Source organism: Gossypium arboreum, chromosome 7 (assembly GCF_025698485.1).
Source record: "Gossypium arboreum isolate Shixiya-1 chromosome 7, ASM2569848v2, whole genome shotgun sequence".
Lineage (NCBI taxonomy): Eukaryota > Viridiplantae > Streptophyta > Magnoliopsida > Malvales > Malvaceae > Gossypium > Gossypium arboreum.
Window position 1 is genome coordinate 19,233,184 of NC_069076.1, and position 24,556 is coordinate 19,257,739.

Consider the following 24,556-nt stretch of genomic DNA (forward strand, 5'->3'; position numbering starts at 1 on the left):
AAATAGTAACTAAACTGGATATGGTTGAAATCTAATTTTGGTTTGGTTAGATTGAAACTAGGTGATTCTTTAGTGAGAGATAAAATGATTGCTAATGCATGGTTTCTAAATGGTTGAAGACCGTGTGAGAAGGGCTATAAATAGTTGGAAAATGACTTACTGGTGATGATTCAAATCCATTATGTATCATTTCCCTCTCTTCTTCATCCTCTTCCTTGGAGGCTCCGAGAAAATATAGTTATGAGAAAGCTTTGCATGAGGCAATAGTCATAAGGTTAGAGTAAAAAAAGAGGGTCCAGTAAACTAGTAAAATATTAAGACCTTTGGTGTTTGTAAGTTAATGAATAAAGTTGAGGATTTCCTGAACCATTTTAGGGGTGTTGCATGTTGTTGGAAAACTAGGGTTTAAGTTAAACATACTAAGTTTAACCCATGATTTTGGTTATTATGCTAAGCTTCTAAGATAATGGAAGCTCTAGCATTCAAAAAAGTTAAGCGAAGGAGGAGGCAAAGAAGTGTCAGGTGAGTTTCTACACTCCACCCCTGAGATAATAAGTATATGAGAATCTGCCATTCTAGTTCAATATGCATAAATTGGAGGAGGCAAAGAAGTGTCAGGTGAGTTTCTGCACTCCACCCCTGAGATAATAAGTATATGAGAATCTGCCACTCTAGTTCAATATGCATAAATTGACTATGAATCCATGACATTCTATTTGTGGAATGCATACATCGCATGTAGAAGGGAATCATTAATGGGATTAGATGAAGTTAGGATGAGAAAATGGTGATTTTGTTAGATACTGCCATAAGGTGTTGTTGTATGCAACTGTGATAGTGAAGCTCCGGGCCTTGCAGAAGGGACAATACAATGTTCAATCATCAAGGTTAGAATGGTAAAATGGAGGAATAGGTGGAGGAATAGGAGAAATTAGAATTTCTTTAACATTCTGTCATCCGGGATTGTTGGGGGCAAACGGTGATATACGAAGCTCCGAGTAAACACGGGGAATATACGGTGTAAGACCATGGTTGGACTATGGCAACTAGGATAGTTCATCGAGACAGTAAACACAAGGAATATACGGTGTAAAACCATGGTTGGACTATGGCAACCAGGATAGTCTGCTATTATAGTAAACATGAGGAATTTACAGTATAATACCAGGGTTGGACTATGGCAACCAGGATAGTTCACTGGGACAGTAAACACGATGAATATACTGTGTAAGATTATGGTTGGACTATGGCAACTAGGTAAAACCATGGTTGGACTATGGCAATCAGGATAGTTCACCGGGACAGTAAACACAAGGAATATACGGTGTAAGACCATGGTTAGACTATGACAACCAAAATAGTCTGCCAGGACAGTAAACACGGGGAATATACTGTGTAAGAACATGGTTGGACTATGGCAACTAGGTTAGTCCACTGAGACAGTAAACATGAGGATTTTGAGGTATAAGACCATGGCTTGGCTATGGCAACTAGGTTAGTTCGTCGGGATAGTAAAATAGGGATTTCGAGGTATAAATCATGGCTCAGCTATGGCAACCAATGGAGTCTGCCAAGACGATAAACATGGGATTATATTGTGTAAGACCACAATTCGGCTACATCAGTATGAATAGTCAGCCGGGACATTAAACACAAGGAAATCCACCAGAATATAAAGCATGAATTCATAAGGTGTATGACCCTAGTTCGGTCAAAACAACACAGAGAAGTCCACCAATATGATAATTACAAGGATATATTGAGTAAGACTGTAGCTTGGTTAAGGTAATGCATAATAAATCGTCAGAACCATAGATTCAAAGTAGTCCACCAAGACATCAAAACGGGATAGACCGCCAAGGCGGTAAGTATGGAAAATTCACGAACACGAAAAAAGGGGGTTGAGGGGAATGTCAATTTTGCCAAACTATAGTTAAAAAATGAATTCTAAGGAAATTCGTTGGACAAGGTAAAGGTAGTAGAAATTGGAATAGTTTGCCAAATCAGTATTCGGAAAAGCCGTGGGACTTCTAGGAGGTAACCCAACATGATCCAAGCATAGGGAAAGAATTGACAGTAGTGCCTGGCGTATAAACAAATAAAGAAGACTTATCTGGGGTCTACATATAATGATCCGTCATTATGATCCGCCAGAAGGTGATCAAAGGAACTTAGAATGTTAGAGGTATCATTAAGGACGACATAGGTGACAATTTTTTCTACCAAGGCTATTCCTATTTGAGGAGAAACTATTAAAGAAGTATTGGCCACATGGCTAGTATTGTAGAGAACCAGCATGTAAGAGAAATCGTGAGCCTGGGTGGTCGCTCAAACGAAAGTAAGCAAAGTACTATAGACCAAGGCGATCCACAGCCGGTGGGTATGCACCTTAAAAGTAGAGTATCTCTGTTAGGACGGGTTATAAGGGGGTGACCCAAACAACATCGCAAACTAGATGTAGGGCGAAAAAGATCTAGCCTGCCAAATGGGGTAGGACTACTTTAGCCAAACCCACTAGCGAAGTGTTAGTAAGTCTATTCGGACTGATGTAAGAAAATAGAGTCTATCTAGGATGAGCTAGGGAGGCTATGTTTGATAAGAAAGATTAAAGCCAAAAAGGTTATTAGGGGGATAATGAAGATGTTTATCATATAAGCTAAAGGGGGTAGTGGGGAAAATCTTTAAGAATGATCCAGAAGGAAGTTGGATAAAGGAAAGAGACATACGTAAGGAAATGATAGAGTCAACGGTTATGGCGAGACATCAAAATTGCTGTTGAGACTATTGAAAAAAATGGGTTTGAAAAATGTAGCGGAAAATAAATTTAGGGAAAAATTAGAGTTTTAAATTTTTTTTCAAACAAGATCTTGGCTGTGATATCTAAAGTAATAAACACTTAATCAAAATTGTACATTTTTTATTCGTTTAGGATGAGCACTTCGATTGAGTAGTCTTCTCCTCTATCCTCAAGCTCACGTCTGCCAAATGTGGGCTCACTTCAATCAGAAAAATTTTCACAAAAATTACCAATGGGGTAATTTTGTAATTTCTCGAAACTTTTGGGTCAAGTTGTAAATTAGAAAAATATCTCTAGAAATTTTCTGAAATAATCTCTTCAGAGAATTTTCTCTTTATAACTTTCTCTTAAATTCAAGTGTGCGTAAATAATGACCCAATGCTCTCTTTATATAGGGAGTGTTTAGAGAGTTCAACCATGATTAAATTTAATCACTTTAATATTAAATTTAATCTAATATTTATAAATGTTAGATTAAATTTAGTATTAATTCTTATTAAAATAATAGAATGTTTATCTAGAAGATAAACATTAAATTAAATTTAATATTAAGATAATCACTTTAATATTAAATTAAAAAAATACTATTTAGATAAGTATTAAATTAAATTTAATATTAAACTATTAAAATATTATTATTTTTAGAATAATTAATCTGAAATCAAATTCTCTGTGGAATTTTAGTAGTAATGTAACTCTTCCACTGCTCAACAACCAACGACCAACCGTCGCCGGCCACCGAGATGCCATCATCGTAGCCACTGGCACCACTGTGTCTAGTGATGCAGGTGTGACACCTTTACGACACCCCAAGCCGATTCGGTTACTGCAGGTTTGGTCTAGGTCAACGACGACCCAACCGGTCCAGTCTTGCCACCGGTTGAACCTTTGGCCCAGTTTCATATACCAATTTTTGGGTCTTGGTCTCTATTTTGGGCTCTCGAGTACAATTTACGACGTTGGGTCCAACTTTCAAGTTCAATTACTCATTAGGCCAATTGTTTGACCTGAAAATTAACTGCCAAAAATATCATATTAATTTTAATTAAATTGATTAATTTAATTTTACTTGATCAAAATTAATTTTTTCAAAAATCACTTAGATTTTCCAAATTAATTTTTCAAGAAAATTCTTTAATCAAATTCTCTAGTTGAACAATTCTTACGACCACATAATTTAATTCCACATCGAATAAATCGGCTTAATTAAATTATTCTCAAAGTCTTTGAATTTTCTTCTGATTCAAATGCAGTTCGATCAAGCTTTTGTTGAGCTAGCGGAGGGACTAATCGGACATATACAATTAGGCTTTAGTGATTGCAATTATGTCTATATGCATTGTTTCGATAATTCGCAATTAGTTAATCATGGAGTCGATCCAAATTGTAAAAAAAATAAACTTTCTTCTCTAGCCCTCTCACTCACATTGGAACATGGAAGGATGATGATTTCTCTTCATCTTTCCTCCTTTTTTATACTAAAATTTTCATAAAAAATATTAATATTATAACATTTATCTAACTATTTAATTAAAATATCATTAAAACATCTCTCATGTCATCATTACACTCTAGAATTCTCTCTCATTCTATTTGACCATTTTGTCATTTATAATCCTTAAAAATTTCATCATTGAATCATCACTTAATTTAGTAAAATTATGATTTATTCCCTTATAATTCTCTATTTATTCAATTTAGTCATTATTCTTATTTTCTAGACTCTTCCACCTTTAAGATATTTGCATTATTGACCTTTCAACTTTTTCATATCTATACTTTAACCCTCACATGTTAAATATTTACACTTAGACCACATACCTTTTCATATTTTTATGATTTAGTCCCTAGCTCAAATTAATATTTCATAAGATATTTATTATTTCATTTTTCTCTAACAGCCCTTATCATTTACTATCTTTATATCTTATTTCACTTAAAATCTATCTCATATTATTTTTGACCAAGGAATTTTGATGATGTTATAGAAAAGCGGTACTTTAGGAATTAAATGTACATTAAACCTAAAAAATACAAATAATAATAGTAATAATTTTTTTAAATATTTTTTACGTCCGTTTTACGGACTATGTTCGAAGTTAAAGGATTAAGGCTACCCTGACAATTTACTCTCTAGTATTCAAGCATATATTTTCTTCTTTAAAATGTAATATGCTAACATTGCACCCAAGTTCTAACATTACACTAGAGTGATTTTTTTTCTTTTCTCACTTTTTGGCAAAAATAAATTAATTTTCTTGACCAAGTCTTTTACTGTTGAAATTGTTAGTGATACCTAACAAAACAATTTTGAGATGGATCCCAACAATACCTATAACATCTATACAAAATTATGTTTATGTTATAAAATAAAAGACAAAAAGTAAAGAACAAAGAAAATGGGATAGCAAAAGAGAGAGTGTATTTTATTGATCAATCGGAATATTTACAAAGCTTCTCTAAAGTCTCTATTTATAGGCATAAGAAGTATAAATGAAGTAGAGATCTAATTCTAATGACTATTAGAATTTAAAGTACATCAAAAATTATCTTGATCTTGATGGACTTTCACTTAATAATATATTCATAACACTTCCCTTGGATGTCCATTGGTAGATAATGTACCTGTAGGATAAAAACCTAATGAGGGAAAAAGAGTATATAATCTTTTATTACAAGTTGCCTCGTTAAAAACATTTATCAGGAAAACCCAATGGGATAAAACCTTGGTTAAGGAAAAAAGATTACAGCTCATATTTACTCCCCCTCATGAAAATATAACATAATATCACATATTCTACGTATTCAATCTTGAATACTAGCTTTTCAAATTTATATCACCATTCTTTTGAAAGTCACGAGTGAGAAAAAATTTGGAGAAAATATATTTTGATCTATTCAGCAGTTTCAACAATAATTATAGCAAATTTTAATCATGATTCTTCTATAAAAACACAAATAGGTATTTTGGATCATTTTATAATCCTCCTTCAACTATTATTCACTAAGTCAAATTTACCACATATGTTCAATTATTTCAATTCATATAAATGAACAATTTCCCAATAATTTCAATATGCTTCTAGCATTCTAAATCCTTTAAGGATTTTAATATAAACTTTACTATATAGTGATTCATAAAAAGGTTGTAACAACAACCATTAGACGCAAATTAAATCTTTTATGAACTATCAGTTTAATAATATATCTAAAAGTTATTGCATCCACCATAAAAGAATATTATATCTTTTAATAATCAATGCAAAGACTTAGCGAAAACTTCATATTTTTATTCTATTTTTTGCAAAACTACTTCATTTGTATCCTCACTGGCTTTATACCTTTAGATATTTGGACTGCTAGTCCAAAAACTCCACGAATTTGAGTTTCGTCTTTCTGTTTTGACCAATCTATTCCATATCTATATTTCTCAATAGATATATTCAAGATCCTCCTTTTATTTCATTATTTCAACAATAATATTGCATGCAAAACCATTGTCGACCATTTTTATTATTGGTTCGACATTTTCTCAAATGACATAACTTATCAAGATCTCTTATTTTCACTATTTTAATCTTCAATTTTAGGTAATTGAATCTCTTCGGGAGTTTTACTTATTAGTTATATATTGGGTTTCCTCTAGAGCACCCACCTTCATTATATGACCATCTAGATTTATTATTTTCTTTTATGAGAATTTTCATATTTGGAACTTGTAATGAGTTATCCTTGTTGAACTTCTAGTTCAAATTACTATCCCCCTAACTCATTGCAAGTTATTATTTCTCTCCTCTTAATGATCGAAAAACTATCAAATCAAAATAGTAATTACAAATCATGTCATAGTTGAATCTTCAATACATTTAAAACATATAATAATACAATGAGGCTCGTAATTAATATATATTCCCAACTTTCTTTGAGTATTCACTCTCTTTGTTGTGGTGGAACAATTGGAACATATACACACATACAAAAATTTAAAGATGAGAAGTATTTAGCTCTTAACCGAAAATCAATTGTAATGGTGAGTATTTATAACTTATTGGCTTGATGTGTACAACATGTAAATCAACATAATCTCATGTTGAAATAAGAAGTTTAATTCTCATAAGTAAGGTTTTAGATATTAATCAGAGGCGTTCAATCAATAATTTCTCTAAATCATTATGCGCATAAATAACAAACTTTAAAAAAAAATTTCAAACTCAATCAATAAAAAATTGAGATATAAACTCATCAGTATTAGAATTGTCTTAATTGCATGATCTGAAATTAATTATTTAAACAATCAATCTTGCAAACAATAGGTTGCAAGTTGATAACACATATGTGATTATTTTGTAGATGCATCTACCAAAATCATATAATTTCAAAACCATCCACATGGTGGATGAATGAGCCCATATTTAATTCAGAAATGCAAGACATTAAATCTCAACTTTAGCTAGGAAGTTTCTAATAAGTAATTTTCATTGAGAACAAGAAACAAATGAGAATTCTTTAAATTAAAGGATCTTATGGTTCTTTAATGAATGTCCATATTAATTCTCAATTAATTTTCGCATCATATATGATTCAGGATGGTCTAACTGGTCACGCCAAGTAGTAAATGTATTTGTATCAGAAAACTTCTAGTTTACTTTAACATGCATTTCAATTGTACAAATAATGTCAATATAAATTGTGACAAATTGATAATCTTACTTACATTCCTTTTACTTTGTATCCACATATAAGTACTATTGTGACATTTACTACTGGAAATGTCTAAATCAATGTGAAGTCTATAATATCACTAAGTTAACAAAATAAATATAAATTTCAAATAATTATATGCAATATTTGCTTCAGGGAATATGTCAAAAAAAAATTTTCTACGTTGAGTCTTGACAATTTTATCAAGAAGTAAGCAAATTAAACTCGAGTAGTAGACTTTGAATCTAATCAAAATCTATTAATAGCAAACTTTGAAAGTGGATCTTATTTTCCATTTGTACAATAGATACATAACCAATGACTTTTCATACATAAATTTTCTCTTTTGCAAGTTCTCATCAGTAATATTTTTCAGCGTAATTTTAATTGAAAACTCATTCTAAATGCTGTAGAGTTATACTCATAGTTTAAAAAAAACAAACAAACTTACAACTTCAAGTGCATCCAACCATAACGAGTTTTAGATAGAATTATCATATTTTATTGCTCATAAGTAGATCTTTCTCAATCAAATATTTTGCTTTCAACCCCTTAATGGAGATGATGACAAAAAAAAAAAAAGATCACAAAGATAGTCATAGTCAATTCAATTCAATAACAAGAGTAATAAATAATTCAATCATCTTTTGTTTCATATGAAATATAATATTTTCTTCATTCACAATCTCAATATGAGATCCATTATGAATATCTTTTAAAATCAATGGATTAATCATCACAATATATTAATATATTAGCTCTTTTGGAGCTTTCAACTAATTTTGTACTACTAAATATTGGAATAATATTGGTTTTTATTTTCTTTTATGCTTGCGTTCTCTTCGGGGAATGCAATAGATTTACTAGGACGAACTTATAAACATCCCAATAGATTTTTTTTATTTCATAATCACCATCGCAAATATTCGTGGATTTCAAATCATAATCTATCTATTCATGTTGTCATGATTAGTCTTCAATTATAATAAACATGATATAATAAATAAACCATAAAAAATATACCTAAAGATATTTAACATCATTATCATCACCCCAGCTATTATTACGAGCATTGAGCGATTAAAGGCTCTAATGATTACCCATAGTGCGCAGACCTCAATTGAACACTAAAATTATAATAGCTCTAGAAGGCAATTGACAACAACTTGAGCAATAGATTTGAAGTGACCATATTATAAAATAAAAGAGAACAATACTGATAACATGTTATAAAATAAAAGACAGAAGGTAAATAACAAAGAAAATAGGAAAGAAAAAGATAGTGTATTTTATTGATCAATCAGAATATTTACAAAGCTTCTCTAAAGCATCTATTTATAGGCATAAGAAATATAAATGAAATAGGGATCAACTTATAATAACTATTAAATTTTAAAGTAAATCAAAACTTATCTTTATTTTGATGGACATCTACTTGATAAGATATTCATAACAATTTAATTATTTGTCTTTATTTTTAAATTTTTAAAAAGCATATATATTTTGCTAACTAAAATTCATTAATAGAAAATGACATCATTACAAAAAGATTTTGGTAAACAAAATTTTTCCTTAAATAACTAAATATTATTAATTAAATTAATTTATTATTAACTCATTAAAGTTTTAGAATAATTATAAATATATATATATATATATATATATATATATATGAGTAGGCAGCTTCCTCCCATTTTCACGGCAAATCCAAGGGTCCATGTAATCTACTGTATTTGCTTTAAGATTGGGTCCAAGATTCTTTCACCCTATAGCCTATAATACATCACAGACATTATATTTAACAAATATAATTTTTATTATAATTGAAATTTTATATAATACAACCAACATATAAGATTGACGGTTTCAATGCAGAAAAGATGTCGGACCTCAATTATTTATACTTAATATTTAATCAAATATGTTTATACATCCACTATACGTGACAACTTTTGATAATATAATTCTATTTATATCAAATTATATTAAAAATTAAAGTGTAGCGTAAAGATTAAAATTAAATTATTATTATTATATAATTTTAAATTTGGGTGTAGTCTAGAAATTAAAATCGAAATTTGACCAATGCAGAAAAAAAAAAAAGTTGACTAGGTCTATTGTGGTTAAAATGAATAGTGATAGGCAAAAGTTGTTTAAACGTGTAACATTCTGGAGTGGACAACTTGATTTGAACTGATAGGAATATGATACGGTGTTAAGACGGTGTTTGGTAGGCAAGGCAACTACACAGTGTCCCAACCTTTTTAGAATTTTGACATGGTCCATCGACAAACAAATTTAAGACTGTACATGGTCTTCACGTATCCAAGTCTTGGAACGAATTCGATTGTCAATAAATAGTCAGTAACCAACTCATTTTCATGGCAAATCCATTCACTTTTTTTTACTATGGGCCCAGCTTTTCACCTCATCCTGCTTGCTTTACTCCTATTGTTTTCTCTAGTTTGTTCAGTAAAGCCCTTGTGTCACCCTGATGAGCGCTCAGCGTTGTTGCATTTCAAGCAAAGCTTTATCATCAAAGATTCTGCCTCAAGCAGTCCTGATGCCTATCCGAAAACCGAATCCTGGAATGTGGAGGACCCAAGTGTTGATTGCTGTTCATGGAATGGGGTGGAGTGTGACAACATCACCGGTCATGTAGTCGTCCTCGAACTTAATAGCAGTTATCTTTATGGTTCAATCAATTCCAACACCACCCTCTTCCGTCTTCCTCACCTGCAACGCCTTAGTCTTGCTGACAATGTCTTCATTAACTCTGAAATCCCTTCAGGGATCAACAACCTCTCAAGCCTGACATATCTGGACCTTTCTTTCTCCAACTTTTCTGGTCAAGTCCCATTGGAAATCCTAGAGCTTGCAAAACTAGAGCTTCTTGATCTTTCGGGAAACCCATTGAAGCTTCGGAAACCAGGGTTGAGGTCTCTGCTTCATAACTTAACCAATCTCAGACAACTTTATCTCACTGATGTCACACTTTCTTCCTCGGTACCTAATATGTTAGCAAATTTTTATTCATTGACAGTTTTGATACTATCAAACTGTGATTTGCGTGGTAAGTTTCCCACTGCAGTTTTTGAGTTACCAAATCTTGAGCTTCTCAGCCTGGAGTCCAATCAGGAACTTAGTGGATCTTTACCTGACGTTCAGGAAAATCATTCTCTTTCGAAATTAAGCCTAGCAAACACGAGGTTTTCCGGACAGCTGCCGGAGTCGATCGGGAACTTCAAGTCCTTGGAATATTTGGACATTAGCCACTGCCATTTTTTTGGGAAGCTACCGTACTCACTTGGTGGCCTTACTCAACTCAAATATCTTGATTTTTCTTATAACAACTTTTCCCAACCTATTCCTTCTTCAATTGGACAGCTAAATCAACTGCAGAATTTGGATTTGTCTGATAATAAATTTTCGGGGCAGATTCCTTCTTCCTTATCCAACCTTACTCAGCTTTTTTATCTGTCCCTTGCCACCAACAGTTTCGTCCAGGGAAACTTGTCTTGGATTGGTACACAAACCAATCTCACATACTTGGACTTGTCCAAAACCAATTTAACTGGTCAAATCCCATCGCCTCTCCAAAATTTGACCCAAATCACTTGGTTATATCTTTATGACAATGGACTAGATGGTCAGATCCCACCTTGGATTGGAAGCCTCACCAAGCTAACTGAGATAAAATTCCAGGACAATTATCTGGGTGGTCCCATACCAGAATCAATCTTCAACCTCCAGAATCTTGAGCTTCTGTATCTGCATACAAATCATCTAAATGGAACTCTCAAGTTGCAGTCCTTTCTTGAGCTTAAAACTCTCACCAGACTCCAACTTTCAGGTAACTACTTGTCCTTGCTCACCAATGTCAGCATCAATGTCGCTCCTCCAAAGTTGAAGCTTCTAGGATTGGCTTCATGCAACTTATCTGAGTTCCCAAGTTTTCTACGTAGTCAAGATGAGTTGGAGATTTTGGAACTTGCTGAGAACAAAATTCATGGCCAAATCCCAAATTGGTTCTGGGGCGTGGGAAAACAAAATCTCCAGTACTTAAATTTGGGCTTCAATTCTCTGACAGGATCTATATTTCAGAAGCTTCCTGCAGTTCTTCCATGGAGTAACTTGAAGGATTTCAACCTTGAATCCAACATGTTGCAAGGATCATTGCCCCATCCACCGCCTTCCATCAGCTCCTATAAAGTCTCAAATAACATGCTGTCGGGAGAAATCGAACCAATGTTCTGCAATCTTCCTTCTCTAGTTGTCTTGGATTTGTCCAATAACAATATGACTGGGACTCTGCCGTCATGCTTGGCCAATCTGACTAACTCTCTTGAAGTTCTCAGCCTTCAAAGTAACCACTTCATCAGTGCTATTCCTCCAACATATACCAAGAACTGCAGGTTAACAACGATGGACTTGAGCCAAAATCAATTGCAAGGGAAAATTCCAAGATCACTAGCCCATTGTACCCAATTAGAGGAACTAATTCTTGGTAACAATCTGATAAATGATAGCTTTCCTCATTGGTTAGGTGGTCTTCCAAAACTCAAGGTTCTCATCTTGAGATCCAACAGATTGCATGGTATGATAGGGAAACCTCAGACCAAATCAGACTTCTCCAAGTTGCAAGTAATTGATCTCTCCAACAATCATTTAAGAGGTAAGTTGCCGTCTGACTACTTCAATGTTTGGAATGCCATGAAAGTTCACAGTACCAACAACTCGTTTTCACCCTACATGTTTGCAAACACAAGCTTCCAGAACAGAGAAAATGTATGGTATGATTATTACAATTACACAGTTACATTGGCAATGAAAGGCCGGGACCTGGAATATGAGAACGTTCCAGATTCCATCTCAGCTATTGATTTGTCAAGCAACGAGTTGGAAGGTGAAATCCCAGAAGCCATTGGTGAGTTGATGCTGATTCGTATGCTTAACTTGTCAAACAACAAACTCAGTGGTAGAATTCCATTATCTTTGGGGAAACTTTCGAACCTTGAATCTTTGGACCTTTCTCGAAATAAGCTGTGGGGAAAAATCCCTCCCCAGCTATCCAAACTTAACTTCCTTGTAGTCTTCAACGTGTCTTATAACAAGCTTGAAGGGGCAGTACCTCAAGGAGCACAGTTTAATACATTTAACAAAGATTCATATGAAGGAAATTCAGGATTGTGTGGGTACCCTTTGACTGAAACATGTGGAAATCCTGAGGTTCCAGCATCGACTCATTTGGGTTGGGATGAAGCTGAAGATGAAGGAATGTGGAGCGTGATAAAGTTTGGATGGAAAATAGTATTGACAGGATATGCAGGTGGACTGATACTTGGAATGTCATTAGGATGGAACTTCAACGCATGGAAATACGGCTGGTTCAGGAAGGTGTTGGGGAAGTGGGTAGTGAGTAATAGTTGGAAGGGATCTAATTGGTACGGCTTCTCCTGGATTTCTGTTTGGAAAAAGGTTTCCTGGAACTATTGAATTTAGTACCTCATAGTTCTTCCATCCTATGCTTTTAACTTTCTTATTTTTCATTTTGGGTTTATGCAATTTATGTTTGTTGAAGGTAATTCTTCAAGTTTTATACATTGAAAATTTTAAACTTAGTTTTTGTTTCTTAAATTAGTGTAATAAAACAAAGAGAAATAAACAGGTGATATTGAAACTCAAAATCTAGCCCTTCATTATTATTAATAATAATAAAAGCATTCTCATTTATTTAACACAAGATTAACCGTAATTGCAAGAAAGCAGTAGAAACAACCCTTTCTACCTCAAATCCAAGCAAGGGCAACCATGACCTAATTACTAAGTGCAATGAAATGAGTGTATCCTACTGGAGGGGACAAAACAAACACTTTGGCTCTTTCCTTTCTACCATGGAAACAGCATCCCAAACATGGGCTTCCCCTCATGGTTTCCACAGGATGGTGGTTTCTGCAATCATGGATGTGACAACGTATGGATCCATGTTCGATGCTGGCCTCCTGTCTTCGAAATACCCTTTTCCGGCTTTCTCTGTGTCTCGCCCAACACGAATTGATGCCCCACGATTTGCAACACCCTATTGGATGTAAACGATCCAGAGAAATCAGATATTATGATGTTATATAGAAGATGTCAAAGGTTGTTTCATTTTTTTACCCATAAGTAAGTGTTGATGTCGGCAGTCTCATGCCGGCCGGTGAGACGGCGCTCGTTGCCTTCTCCATAGGCAGCAATGTGTTCTTTGTGCCTTAGCCCAAGCTTTGCAATTGCTTTCTTGATAACCTCGTAGCCTCCATCACTTCTCATGGACTTCGTACTAAAACATCATATGAACTTCACAATTAGGAAATAACAATAATAAAAAGTACTTAATGAATCAGTTTCTTCCATTAACTTCTCAAAGTAGATTCAAATGGTACCTGTAATTTGTGTGAGCGCCGGCACCATTCCAGTCTCCCTGGGATCAAACAACATTAAAAAAAAAAAAAAAACTGTAAGACTAAGATCGCTTGTTGATATGGAGCAAAAGAAAAGCTAATGGAACCAACAAGTCTAACCTGAATTGGCTTAGGATCAAAGGAAAGCACCACTCCAGCAATCTCTGTAATCCTCTGTAATTCACAAACATAGATCAAATTAGCTTAAAAGAGTTGAAGCAAACCTCTTGATAACTATGTTACTCTGATTTTTCATTTTTCTTCAAGTATTTGTGTCCAATACTCGTCTGGACGTGATGACCAAGGACCCTAGTTTGAGTAATCTTAACTCAAGCATGCTAGATTACCTCCAAAATGTAACGTGCAACCCACAACTCATCTCCGGCAGAAATGCCAACTGCCGGACCAACTTGAAATTCCCACTGTTAAAAAGATGAAGACAGATTAAGCTTAAACATACTCAATAACTGAGAAACATAGCAGAGTACTATGCAATCATTCTACCTGTCCGGGCATCACTTCTCCATTGATGCCACTGATATTAATCCCAGCATATAAACATGCTTTGTAATGAGAATCCACAATGTCACGCCCATAGGCTTTGTCCACACCAACACCGCAATAGTAAGGACCCTGTCAACAAAATAACCCAAAAAACAAAATCATACCCAAGATTTTTATCTTTCTTAAAACATACATGTTCAAGGCAAGTAAAAAAGAGCAATCACGTGCTAGTAATATCATCCGTCCACATGGTGACATTTGAAGTAAATTTGTATGTCGTTTCTGAAGGGGAATCTTTACCAACTTGACATCTGTAAACTTACATAAATCCTCTAAAAATAACCTTTGAAGCACGATGGATTGAATCAACAACTAAAAGTCGTCTAAGTTCAACATACATCATTCCACCAGTTTGACTTTCAGGGGAGATTTCTGAACATTGCTTTGAATGAAAGAAAGAAAAGAGTACCTGAGGTCCAGGGTAGCCACCAAGAGGCCATCCAATTGGCCACTTAACATCTTTCTGCAACAGGGTGTACTCTTGCTCAATTCCATACCTGTTTCAAAGCAAATCAACATTAACTCACACAGCTGGAAAATAGTTTAACCTATCATTGGAAATAGGACTACCAGGGTTCTTCAGCAGCAACATCGGGATGGCTAAATATCTTGGCAGCGTTGCATCTCTTGTTTGTGGGGATGGGCTCACCAGCTGGTGTGTAAGCATCGCACATAACCTGACTCAATCATTAGAGTTCAAAGAAAATCAATTCCATGATATATGCAAATCATCACTCCAAAAATTTCATTTTTTTTTTGCCCAAAGATGAAACAGAAACTTACAAGAATATTGTTGCCCCTCCTGAATGGGTCTTTGAAGATAGCTTGAGGACTTGATGATAAAAATAATAAAATCAATAAATAGGAGAAGTATAAGAGAAAGCCAAAGAAGCAAAAAACATACTATAGGATGACTTCACTATCTTCACCAGGGGCTTGACCTGTGCTGGAACCGTCATAATTCCATTTGGGTAGCTTTGAAGGGTCACTTACAGGACCAGAAAGTGTCTTTAAATAACCAAAAAAAAAAAAAGAACTTGATATATTATTAGAAAGTAATGAAAACCAAAAACTTCCAAAAGAAGAGCCAAAAAATCAATTACCCTTGCTTTGCTTCTGAGGTCCATCCCAGATCCACCGATCCTATTCAACAAACATAAAATAAATATATAAGAAATAAAGCAATAGTTTCCAGCGAAAGCTGAAACGATAACAAAAGTTACCAAAACAAAACCATCTTTTAGATGATCAAAAGCTAATATTTTGAACTCTTTTAAGTTACAAATATATTTAGGAAAAGACACAGTTATTAACTTAGAAACTGGAACATTCTTGAAAAAGAGGATGAACAAAAGAAACTAGAAACCAAAAAGAGAAACACTCATTGACGGTAACATTAAGTTAAGCATATTAATGAAATATTTGAAGTGATTTTTTTTGCTTGAAAGGTGAAGGGGAGTGAGTATATTATGCGAGACCGACCATATGTATTCAGCAATGATTTTGTCAGTGCAGTCGGAGAGATTAAGGTTAACAAGATCTGTAAGAAGCGACATATTAGCAAATAAGGGAGTTAAACAAAGCGATTTTTCTCAATACTCTGTGGCAAACAAAGAAGAAAATGAAGACAGTGGGAAGAAGGTTGCTTCATACATTGCCTTTTATAGTGCGGTTGGCTGCTGCGACTGTTGAATGTGTCGCTTTATAATTTCTTTTTTACACTTTGTTTTTTTTTTTTCGTAAGTAATTAATTTCGTGATTATATTTTTCAATAAAGAAAAGGATTTAAAATATTTTAGATTCTTTTTATAATATTTAAAAAAATTGGGTACAAATCGTAATTATCGCTGTGGAAAGGAATCTTGTAACTAGTCAGAAAAATCCAGCTTCTTAGAGGTTAATTTACCATCTAATCCCTTTCCTTTTACAAATTTTAATTAATTTTTAATATTTATATTTTTTTATCCATTTAGCTTTTATGTTTTAACTCAGTTTATTTATATTTTAGGTTGAAATGATACTATTTATTTTCTACACCACTTTAATAAATAATTTTAAAATTTTAAAAATTATATAAAATAAACGTGAATTATTATGCTAGTTATTAGGTTTAAAATTTAATGGTTTAATCAATATTTTCATTAAAAATTATAATTTAATTCTTTAAAAAATTAATTATCAAATTTAATTATTTTTAAAAGATGTGACAATTAAATTTAATTAAAATAATAATGGTCAAATTAATAATAAAAATTTAAATCCTTAAATCTATCATCATATCATTAAATTGAAATCGAATCCTTTATTTATTTATTTAGTCTCTAATTTCGTTTTCATAAGCTTGCCTCCTTTGGTCATCTTCATGACTCTCTATGGACGCGGAGAGACGAAGGAAATAAATAATGGTGAGCAAAATCTATAAATTTATTAATGTTATTTCTTACATCAAACATATTATAATTAATTAGGTTTAGCATAATAATTTTTTATAATTTTATAAAAATTGAATTAGAGCACTTAAATTATTCAATTTCAATTCAAAAATAATTAAATAAAATATAAAAATCTTAATTCTTCCATTCATAAAAATTTGTATATCTCTTATTATATAGTTTAAATTCCACGAATCACTGGTTTTTATTTCAATTGATTCAATTGATTAATTTATTTTAATTTTGACAACACTATATTTTAATAAATAATATATAATATGAGTCAATTTCTAAATTTCAATAATAGAGATTTGTCAATAATATAAAAGAGTATTAATTAAATTTTTAGGCATAATAATTTATTTGGGTTCTCTAACTTTATAAAAGTCATTTTAGCCTTCTATTTAATTTTTTTTTAGCTTCTAAACTTGTATTTTTGTTAAATCACCTCAAAATAGATGGAAAAATTAATGTTTTTAAGCTTTGTTGATGTGGCATATCGTGGATTGCACATGGATGACATGTCAACATTTAATTAATTTTAAAATTTAAAAATATATTTTTATACTTTTTAATAAATTTAATTATTTTTATTTTAAAATTTTTTATATATTTTAAATTTTTTAAGTTTAAAAATAATTAAATGCTTGCATGTCATACACGTGTATTAGCAAAATTTAAAAATATTAACTTTTTATTCATTTTAGGGTGATTTGACATAAAACGTAAGTTAATGACTAAAAAATATGAAAATTAAACGGAGGGTTAAAATGACTATTTTATAAATTTGCCAATTTTTTATTGATATCTGAATGACCAAGTGATCTAATCCCCTTCTGACTTTGTAATAAAAATAAATAAAAATCTAATCCTTTAATATCGAGGTTAGTACTAATAAAGGCTCATTTCTGAAATTACTTATGGAAATGAGCTGTTTCAAAAAATAATAACGGGTTTCAGGGAAAACCCAGAAAAACGCTTCCATGTCAGCACTTTTTTTTTTGTGTCAGGCAAAAGCACGCTGACATGGACGCGCTTTAGTAAAAAGCGCTGACGAGAATGCGCTTTTGGCTGTGTAATCCGCACTAGGTTATTTGCAAATTAGGACCTAGGTTTAGGATTTTTGAGTTTGAATAGAGTTTGGAAAAAATTAAATTAGGGTATTATTTTTTAATTATTTAGGGTTTTAGGGTTTGATAGAGTTTAGGAAAAATTAAATTTGGGTATTAGGTTTTTAATTGTTTAGGGTTTTAGGGCTTTTTTTTTTATTCCTAAGTATTGTTATGGGAAAAATAATTTTGACAATATGTGTTTTGAAAAAATAAATTTGACGTGATGTATTCTAAAAAAATTATTTTGACAAGATGGATTATTTTTTAAAAAAACGCTTTAAGTAAGGGTACACAGTCAGTAATATATTTGTACAAAAATATTCAAAAGAACTTCTATTTTATTAAATGAAACAAAATAAAAATAATTTGTAGAAAAATATTCAAAAATAAATAAATGCATGTGTCGATCATAATCAGTGCCACATGGGGGTGGTCGACAATTACGCTCTAAATTCCTTCTTGGTTAAGCTTCCGACCGGGGTTGTAGTTGTTCGGGATCAGCTTTTGGTTGTGGGTGTCGAGAAGATGACCCACCTTGATAGAACAAAGATCACGGAGGTGCTTGCATCACCCACAGCAAATGAGCGTAACCGGATTGAATCTCATAAGGCGATGGGAATTGGAAATGAGTTGAGCTCCCCGACAGTGCTTCGTGTGGTTCCTCCTGCGACGATGTCCTATATATTGTTGCTGCCTCGTGTGGATCCTAAACCATGACATGTAATCCGGATCACATCTTAACTCTGGAACGATAATCTGTTTGCGAGTAGGTACATTTCAACATATTCCGAGTGGAAGAGTGACCAATGCGTATCCAATCGCTGTAAGTCAATTTTGTGCTCATCATCAAGCACCTTAGGTGCCACGGGAATCGGTTGTCAGAATCTAAATTGCCACAACACTCTATCCGTCTAGTGCATCTCGACGGTAGCGTAGTTGACCAATGGGACCCTAACGTGCCAGATGTTCATATTCTGTAGGAAGTCATTTAGAATTACTGCCCGAATGTCGAATGCTCGTATGGTGTCCATTGAAACTATATGAACGCGATAAAAATATTAGTTATGTACATAATACTAAATACTAAATACGAAATCGACTATGTTAGGTATATATAGTTCAAAATGAAATAAATGCTTACATGCATTTTCAACCGTTGGTCTAATAGAAGTCGTATATCTTCAAGAGCGATAGGTATTCCCCTATAACTCGGCGAATGGTTCCACCAATTTAAATAAAATTTTAGCATAATATTTTATTTTAAATCTATTTAATAATTGTAAAATCCAATATAGATTTTACCTTGTTACGAGTGGGAATGTATACGGGTAGTCCACTTGAGGACGTAAAAATAGAAAGTAAAACCAAGCCCATGATTGTAACAATAGGAGGCAACCTCCGATTTTGAATTTATTTGGTTGTGTCGCCTAACACATCTCCCGATACAATGTCGCCAATACGAAAGACTTCCAACTGAGTTCGCCAGCCTTAGGGGTGAGTATTCGATCGAGTCGAGTCAAATCAAGTAAAAACAATTCGAGTTGACGAATCATATTTTAGCAACAGAACTCAATTTGAATTTTTTTCGAATCAAATCGAATCGAGTGAAAAAATTTCGAGTTAAGTCGAGTCGAGTTAACGAATTATATTATTTATACTCAATGTTGCAATTACATGGACGGCTTATTTAACTAGTAGACGAAGTACAGGATTATTTAACTACATTAACAATATAATTGTTTTACCTTTTAACTTAATGAGTAAATATTTACCAAAACAACGTAATTTTACCTTTTAACTTAATAGTTTTGACTTTTAACTTTAGAAAAGGTAAACATTTATCAAAACGACGTAGTTTTGCCTTTTCTTATTCGGGTTTTCGAATAACTCAAATTGTGTAATTCATATTCAAGTTAAACCAAAAAACTTAATTTTTTATTCGAGTTGATCCGAATAACTTGATTAACTCAAATCACTCGAACTATTTAATTCAAAATTTAATTTTTTATCGAGTTTTTCGAATCGAATCGGATTTTGCTCACCGCTAGCCAGCCTCTCTAAAATCGATGAGTTTCAGCAGCCCCTCAGATTTACGAGGTTTCGTGACTTGTCCAACATCAGATAACCTTCGAGGATCTGAAGGATGTACGCCCGAGCGTTTCGTACTCTTTATACTTCAATCGAATCATCCCCCAGCACTGGAAATGTCTATCGTAACCAGCCCATATCGATTCGACCTCCATAAATAATATCCGGAATCACACCCAAAAGATCGTAACATATGGCTCCCCAATCAGCAGATTGAGCGGACCCAGTGAATATGGACCCATCCATCGGTAACCCTACCTGTAACTGCATGTCCTCTAAAGTGATGGTACACTCCCCACATGGAAGATAGAATGTGAGTGTCTCGGGTGTTCATCTGTCTACAAACGCGCTGATGAATTTCGGGTCTAACTTGCACCCCCGGCCTATATTGACCATGTGCTAAAAACCCGCTTCCCTCAAGTAATTTTCAATCAACGGTGATGGAGGACCAGGTAGATTACGAACAAAACATTGTAACACTCGATCTACCAACTATTATAAAAAATTACAAAAAATATTAATCAAATTATAAAAATGAAATAAAAAATTAAATAATAGTAAAAAAATAAAATTAGCCCTTACCATTTGCATTTGGTTGATGAAAATATGTTTATCATCGAGACGAATTAATTGCCGGGTTATTACTAACACGATCAAATTTCTTAGAAATTATAAAAAAAATACTAATTCAAAGAAAAACAAAAAAATTAGAGAGCTTTGAGAGCTTTTTTGATAAATTTAGAGAGAAATTTGGAGGAATAATAAAATTGGTGTGAAAAAATGGGTTGGGGGATTTTATACTTTTTTTTCTGATCGTTGGACCCAACAGTTAGATTTTTAAACGGCCATTGGAGGTGACCGTTGGGGGATTATACAGCTAAAAGCGTGTCCTCGTCAGCGCATTTTTGGGTTTTCGATCCATACCCGCTATTATTTTTTGAAATGGCTCATTTCTGTAAATAATTTTAAAAATGAGCCTTTATTAGTACTAAACCCTTTAATATTAGTAAATATAATAGTATTTATTCTCAAATTAAAATTAAATTATGTACATAACCTAACTTAAAGGATCAAATGACTTAATTGATTGTTTTATTAAAAAAATCAAATGATTTAAAGAATAGTAACTAACAAGAAATGAAAATGAGTCATCTATTTTCTTATTACATAAGTTTACGATTGTATACTTTGATATGGCAATTACTTAATATTCCTTTCTTGATTAGTCTTGTTATTTAAGAATATTTGCGATTTATGGATGGAATGAGTGATAAATACCTCACCATAGTATATTATTATTAGAGTTTTAATTGATTTCGCACCACCACCTAAGATTTTTTAGTATAATTATAATTAAGCAATTTTCAATATCTGTAAATGTGGTATCATATCGCCTTAGATTAATTTATTTTTATATAAGAATACTAAATTTATCTTCTAAAAGTGGAATGTAGAAGTATCAAGAATATGTAAATTAACATAAGTTAATGGATATGTTCTAAATATTTATAAATATTTTACGATTTATGAATATGATATTATTGATTAAAGTAGTCACCATCTTGAGACATCATTAATAAGATAACATCAAGTAAATCAATAAAAAATTAAAAATAAACAACAACACACAAGTTACAAATATATATATATGGATGAACCGTGACAAAAATTATGCTTAAGTCTTCAATTGACACTAGTTTTAAATTAGATTACAATCGCTTTACAAATATTTATCTATCACATGTATTTAAGTGTAAATTAAAAGTTATAGACTTATTTAAGTGTAAATTAACGTTTTTAATTTTGTTGAGGTAACATATACATATATAACATGTCAGTATTTAATTAATTTTAAAAAGTTAAAATATTTTAAAATTCATTAAAATTATTATAAAATTATTTAAATACTTATATATCATTTATGTGTATACCACATCAATAACATTTATCCTTTTTATGAAGATTATTTGATATGAATTTTTGCATCTGACATGAAATATCATAAGACATTCGCTAATAAACTAATAATAACTTATCGACAAGCTAATAAAAGAGTAAAACTCCTTTGGGAATAGTCTTTAAATGCTTTACGTATAGGGAAACTTTGTGGTATTTTTTTCCATGATGCCTATAGGCTTAGGCTATACGCATCTCCAATTTGACTACCCAACAAAATCACTTAATGTCCCTTCTATCAACACTTTAGTAGTGGCCCCTCACTTCTTAAATATGATAATACAGTTAATCAAACTCCAATCTTTTTCACCTATAGGAAATTACTTCATTATTTTCCAATATAATTTAGAAAAAAAAAACAAACGATAAACATTCATATTGATAGTGAAAATAAATCCTATCAATATTAACAAACGCTTCAGCCTTAATAAGAATAAAATAATACTTTATTGATAATTAAATTTTTACAACTTAAATATAACATATATGGATAATTGTAAGCATTTATCATAATAAATGAATCGGTCCTAGAAGATCTAAATTAGTAGATAAAACTAATAAGATAACTGAGTATCTACCAAACAGAGAATAACAACAAATTTATCTCTAAAAACACTTACATAAACAACAACAAAACTTGTAGAAGACAAGACAAAAACTTCAATTGAACTTTGAGTACAGATAAATTTACCATTCAACTATTATGTAATTGAATTGTTCTATCCAACTTTGAATTCTATTGAATTTTACCCTATATTTGATTTATTTTATTATTTTTCCCACTCAATATTGATTTTAGTAATATGGAAATAAAATCTATCAACAAACATATTATTTCAAATATTTTATTTTAATAATTAATAATAAGTTAATTTACAAAAATATTAATAAATTAACTTATAATTCTAATTTAATGGAAGGAACACTTGAAATTTTGAAAGAATCAAAAAGAAAAATAACTCAATTTAATTTTGTGTAGCAAAATATAAACAAAAATCAAACTTTAGTACCAAAATTCAATTAAATAAAAGTAAAAATGTAAAATTTAATATAGAGTTAAAGTAGTGACAAATTTAACATATAAAGCGGTCGTTCTTTGCACAAGTTGAAAAGATCACTTTTGAAGGGACATGAACAGAAGCGTCAGTCCCGTAATGCAGAGAAATGATGAATACTCGTTGAGAAGGCTAAGCGCAAATTCTAAGCCTCATAATCCCTTTTTGAGGAATTTCAACAACCTTTAGCTAGATAAATTTAATGCCTCATGCTTTTTGGGGAAAAAGAAATAAACCTAATGAAAATGAAATTTTTATTGAATAATTTGAAAGAAACAAAGGCTAAGCTTTTTATGAGAGGGAGTGTTTACCAAAAAGATAAGTAAGATTTGTGTCACTCCATCTCCTATTTATAGTACTAGGAAACTTAGTCTATTCCTAATTAAATTCTAAAAGATAAATAAAAATAAATAAAGATAAAAGCTAAAATTAAATATAAATAATAATCTTTAAAAATTATTCTAATATAATTAAAATTTAAATAAAGTCTTGTGTTTATAAAATCTCTTCTTTGCACTTTTGCCCCCAAGTCTTCCACACTTTGCATTTTCGACACCACTTCTTTCCTATTCGCATGTTTGCCCATTTTGATCTTTAAATTCACGGTTTTTCCCCTAAATTTTATTTTGCCTTCAATTTAGTCCCTACAAGATAAAAAACCATAAATAGCTCAAATTAGTAGGATCATACTCAAAATAAATATGTAATTAATACATAAAAATATGTCATTCTAGAGTATTATCAAATTCCCCCTACTTAGCCCATGCTTGCCCTCAAGTATGGTTACTATCCACTATGAAATTTAGATTTTGCCATGAAAGAAATATCACTCCAAAGTTTTATAAAAATTAATGCATAAAAAAATAAAGAGAACATTTAGCTTGCTTTAAGTAAAATTGAAAAAGTATTTCAATTTAATCACACAAAAATCAAAATCGGCTTGGATTATTTCATGAAAATTAGGTAATTTACTAAGCATACCAAGACACCCTATTTGTTGCCACCCTTAGTCCCCAAATGCAATTCTTTGTTAATACATCTTTTTTCTTTATTATTATTATTATTTTTTGCTTAAGAATATATTGAACCTTTTGACGTGAAAAAATATGACAGCCAAGCACCCACCCTGGTTACTCAGCCCAACATACTTCTAATTTATTATATTTATATATGTTTTTTCTTAAGAATATATTGAACCTTTTGACGCGAAGAGAGATGACAGTCAAGCACCCTACCCCGGTTACTCATCCCAACACATTTTTAATAATTTTTTTGTTTAATTCCAGTTAGCGGAGTTTTACCTAACACTTCACACAACCTTTTGACGCGAAGTAAGATGAAAACCCAAGCACCCTACCTTGGTTACTCAGTTAGTCACATTTTAAGTTGCACTCATAACCACAGAGACATC

General features: G+C 32.0%; 2 protein-coding genes across 3 annotated transcripts; one reads left to right on the forward strand and one right to left on the reverse strand.

Annotated features, from left to right (window-relative positions):
- Positions 1-9,907: 9,907 nt before the first annotated feature.
- On the forward strand, positions 9,908-12,994 carry LOC108477276 (receptor-like protein 7). The gene has a single exon (XM_017779785.2). The coding sequence runs from the start codon at positions 9,908-9,910 to the stop codon at positions 12,992-12,994; it is 3,087 nt and encodes a 1,028-aa protein (XP_017635274.1).
- Positions 12,995-13,172: 178 nt separating this feature from the next.
- LOC108455480 (glutamine synthetase cytosolic isozyme 1) lies at positions 13,173-16,176 on the reverse strand. Of its 2 annotated transcripts, none has more exons than XM_017754035.2 (12): positions 15,985-16,176; positions 15,606-15,645; positions 15,407-15,510; positions 15,286-15,334; positions 15,073-15,179; positions 14,912-14,999; positions 14,443-14,571; positions 14,286-14,360; positions 14,059-14,112; positions 13,921-13,958; positions 13,658-13,817; positions 13,173-13,577 (listed from the first exon to the last, which is right to left on the reverse strand). In XM_017754035.2, the coding sequence occupies exons 1-12, from the start codon at positions 16,056-16,058 to the stop codon at positions 13,425-13,427; spliced, it is 1,071 nt and encodes a 356-aa protein (XP_017609524.1). In that variant the 5' UTR covers positions 16,059-16,176; the 3' UTR covers positions 13,173-13,424. The 2 variants fall into 2 exon arrangements, with proteins under 2 accessions (XP_017609524.1, XP_052886448.1); XM_053030488.1 differs by having other exon boundaries at positions 16,156-16,172.
- Between the last annotated feature and the right edge of the window lie 8,380 nt (positions 16,177-24,556).

What these genes read in the sequence shown, in the direction of transcription:
- LOC108477276 (XM_017779785.2), top strand. Translation starts at nt 9,908, where the DNA reads ATGGGCCCAGCTTTTCACCTCATCCTGCTTGCTTTACTCCTATTGTTT.
- LOC108455480 (XM_017754035.2), bottom strand. Translation starts at nt 16,058, where the DNA reads ATGTCGCTTCTTACAGATCTTGTTAACCTTAATCTCTCCGACTGCACT. An exon ending in GTTGCTGCTGAAGAACCCTG is followed by an intron (nt 15,000 to 15,072) that starts GTAGTCCTATTT and finishes GCTTTGAAACAG; the next exon opens with GTATGGAATTGAGCAAGAGT. An exon ending in ACATCAACACTTACTTATGG is followed by an intron (nt 13,578 to 13,657) that starts GTAAAAAAATGA and finishes TACATCCAATAG; the next exon opens with GGTGTTGCAAATCGTGGGGC.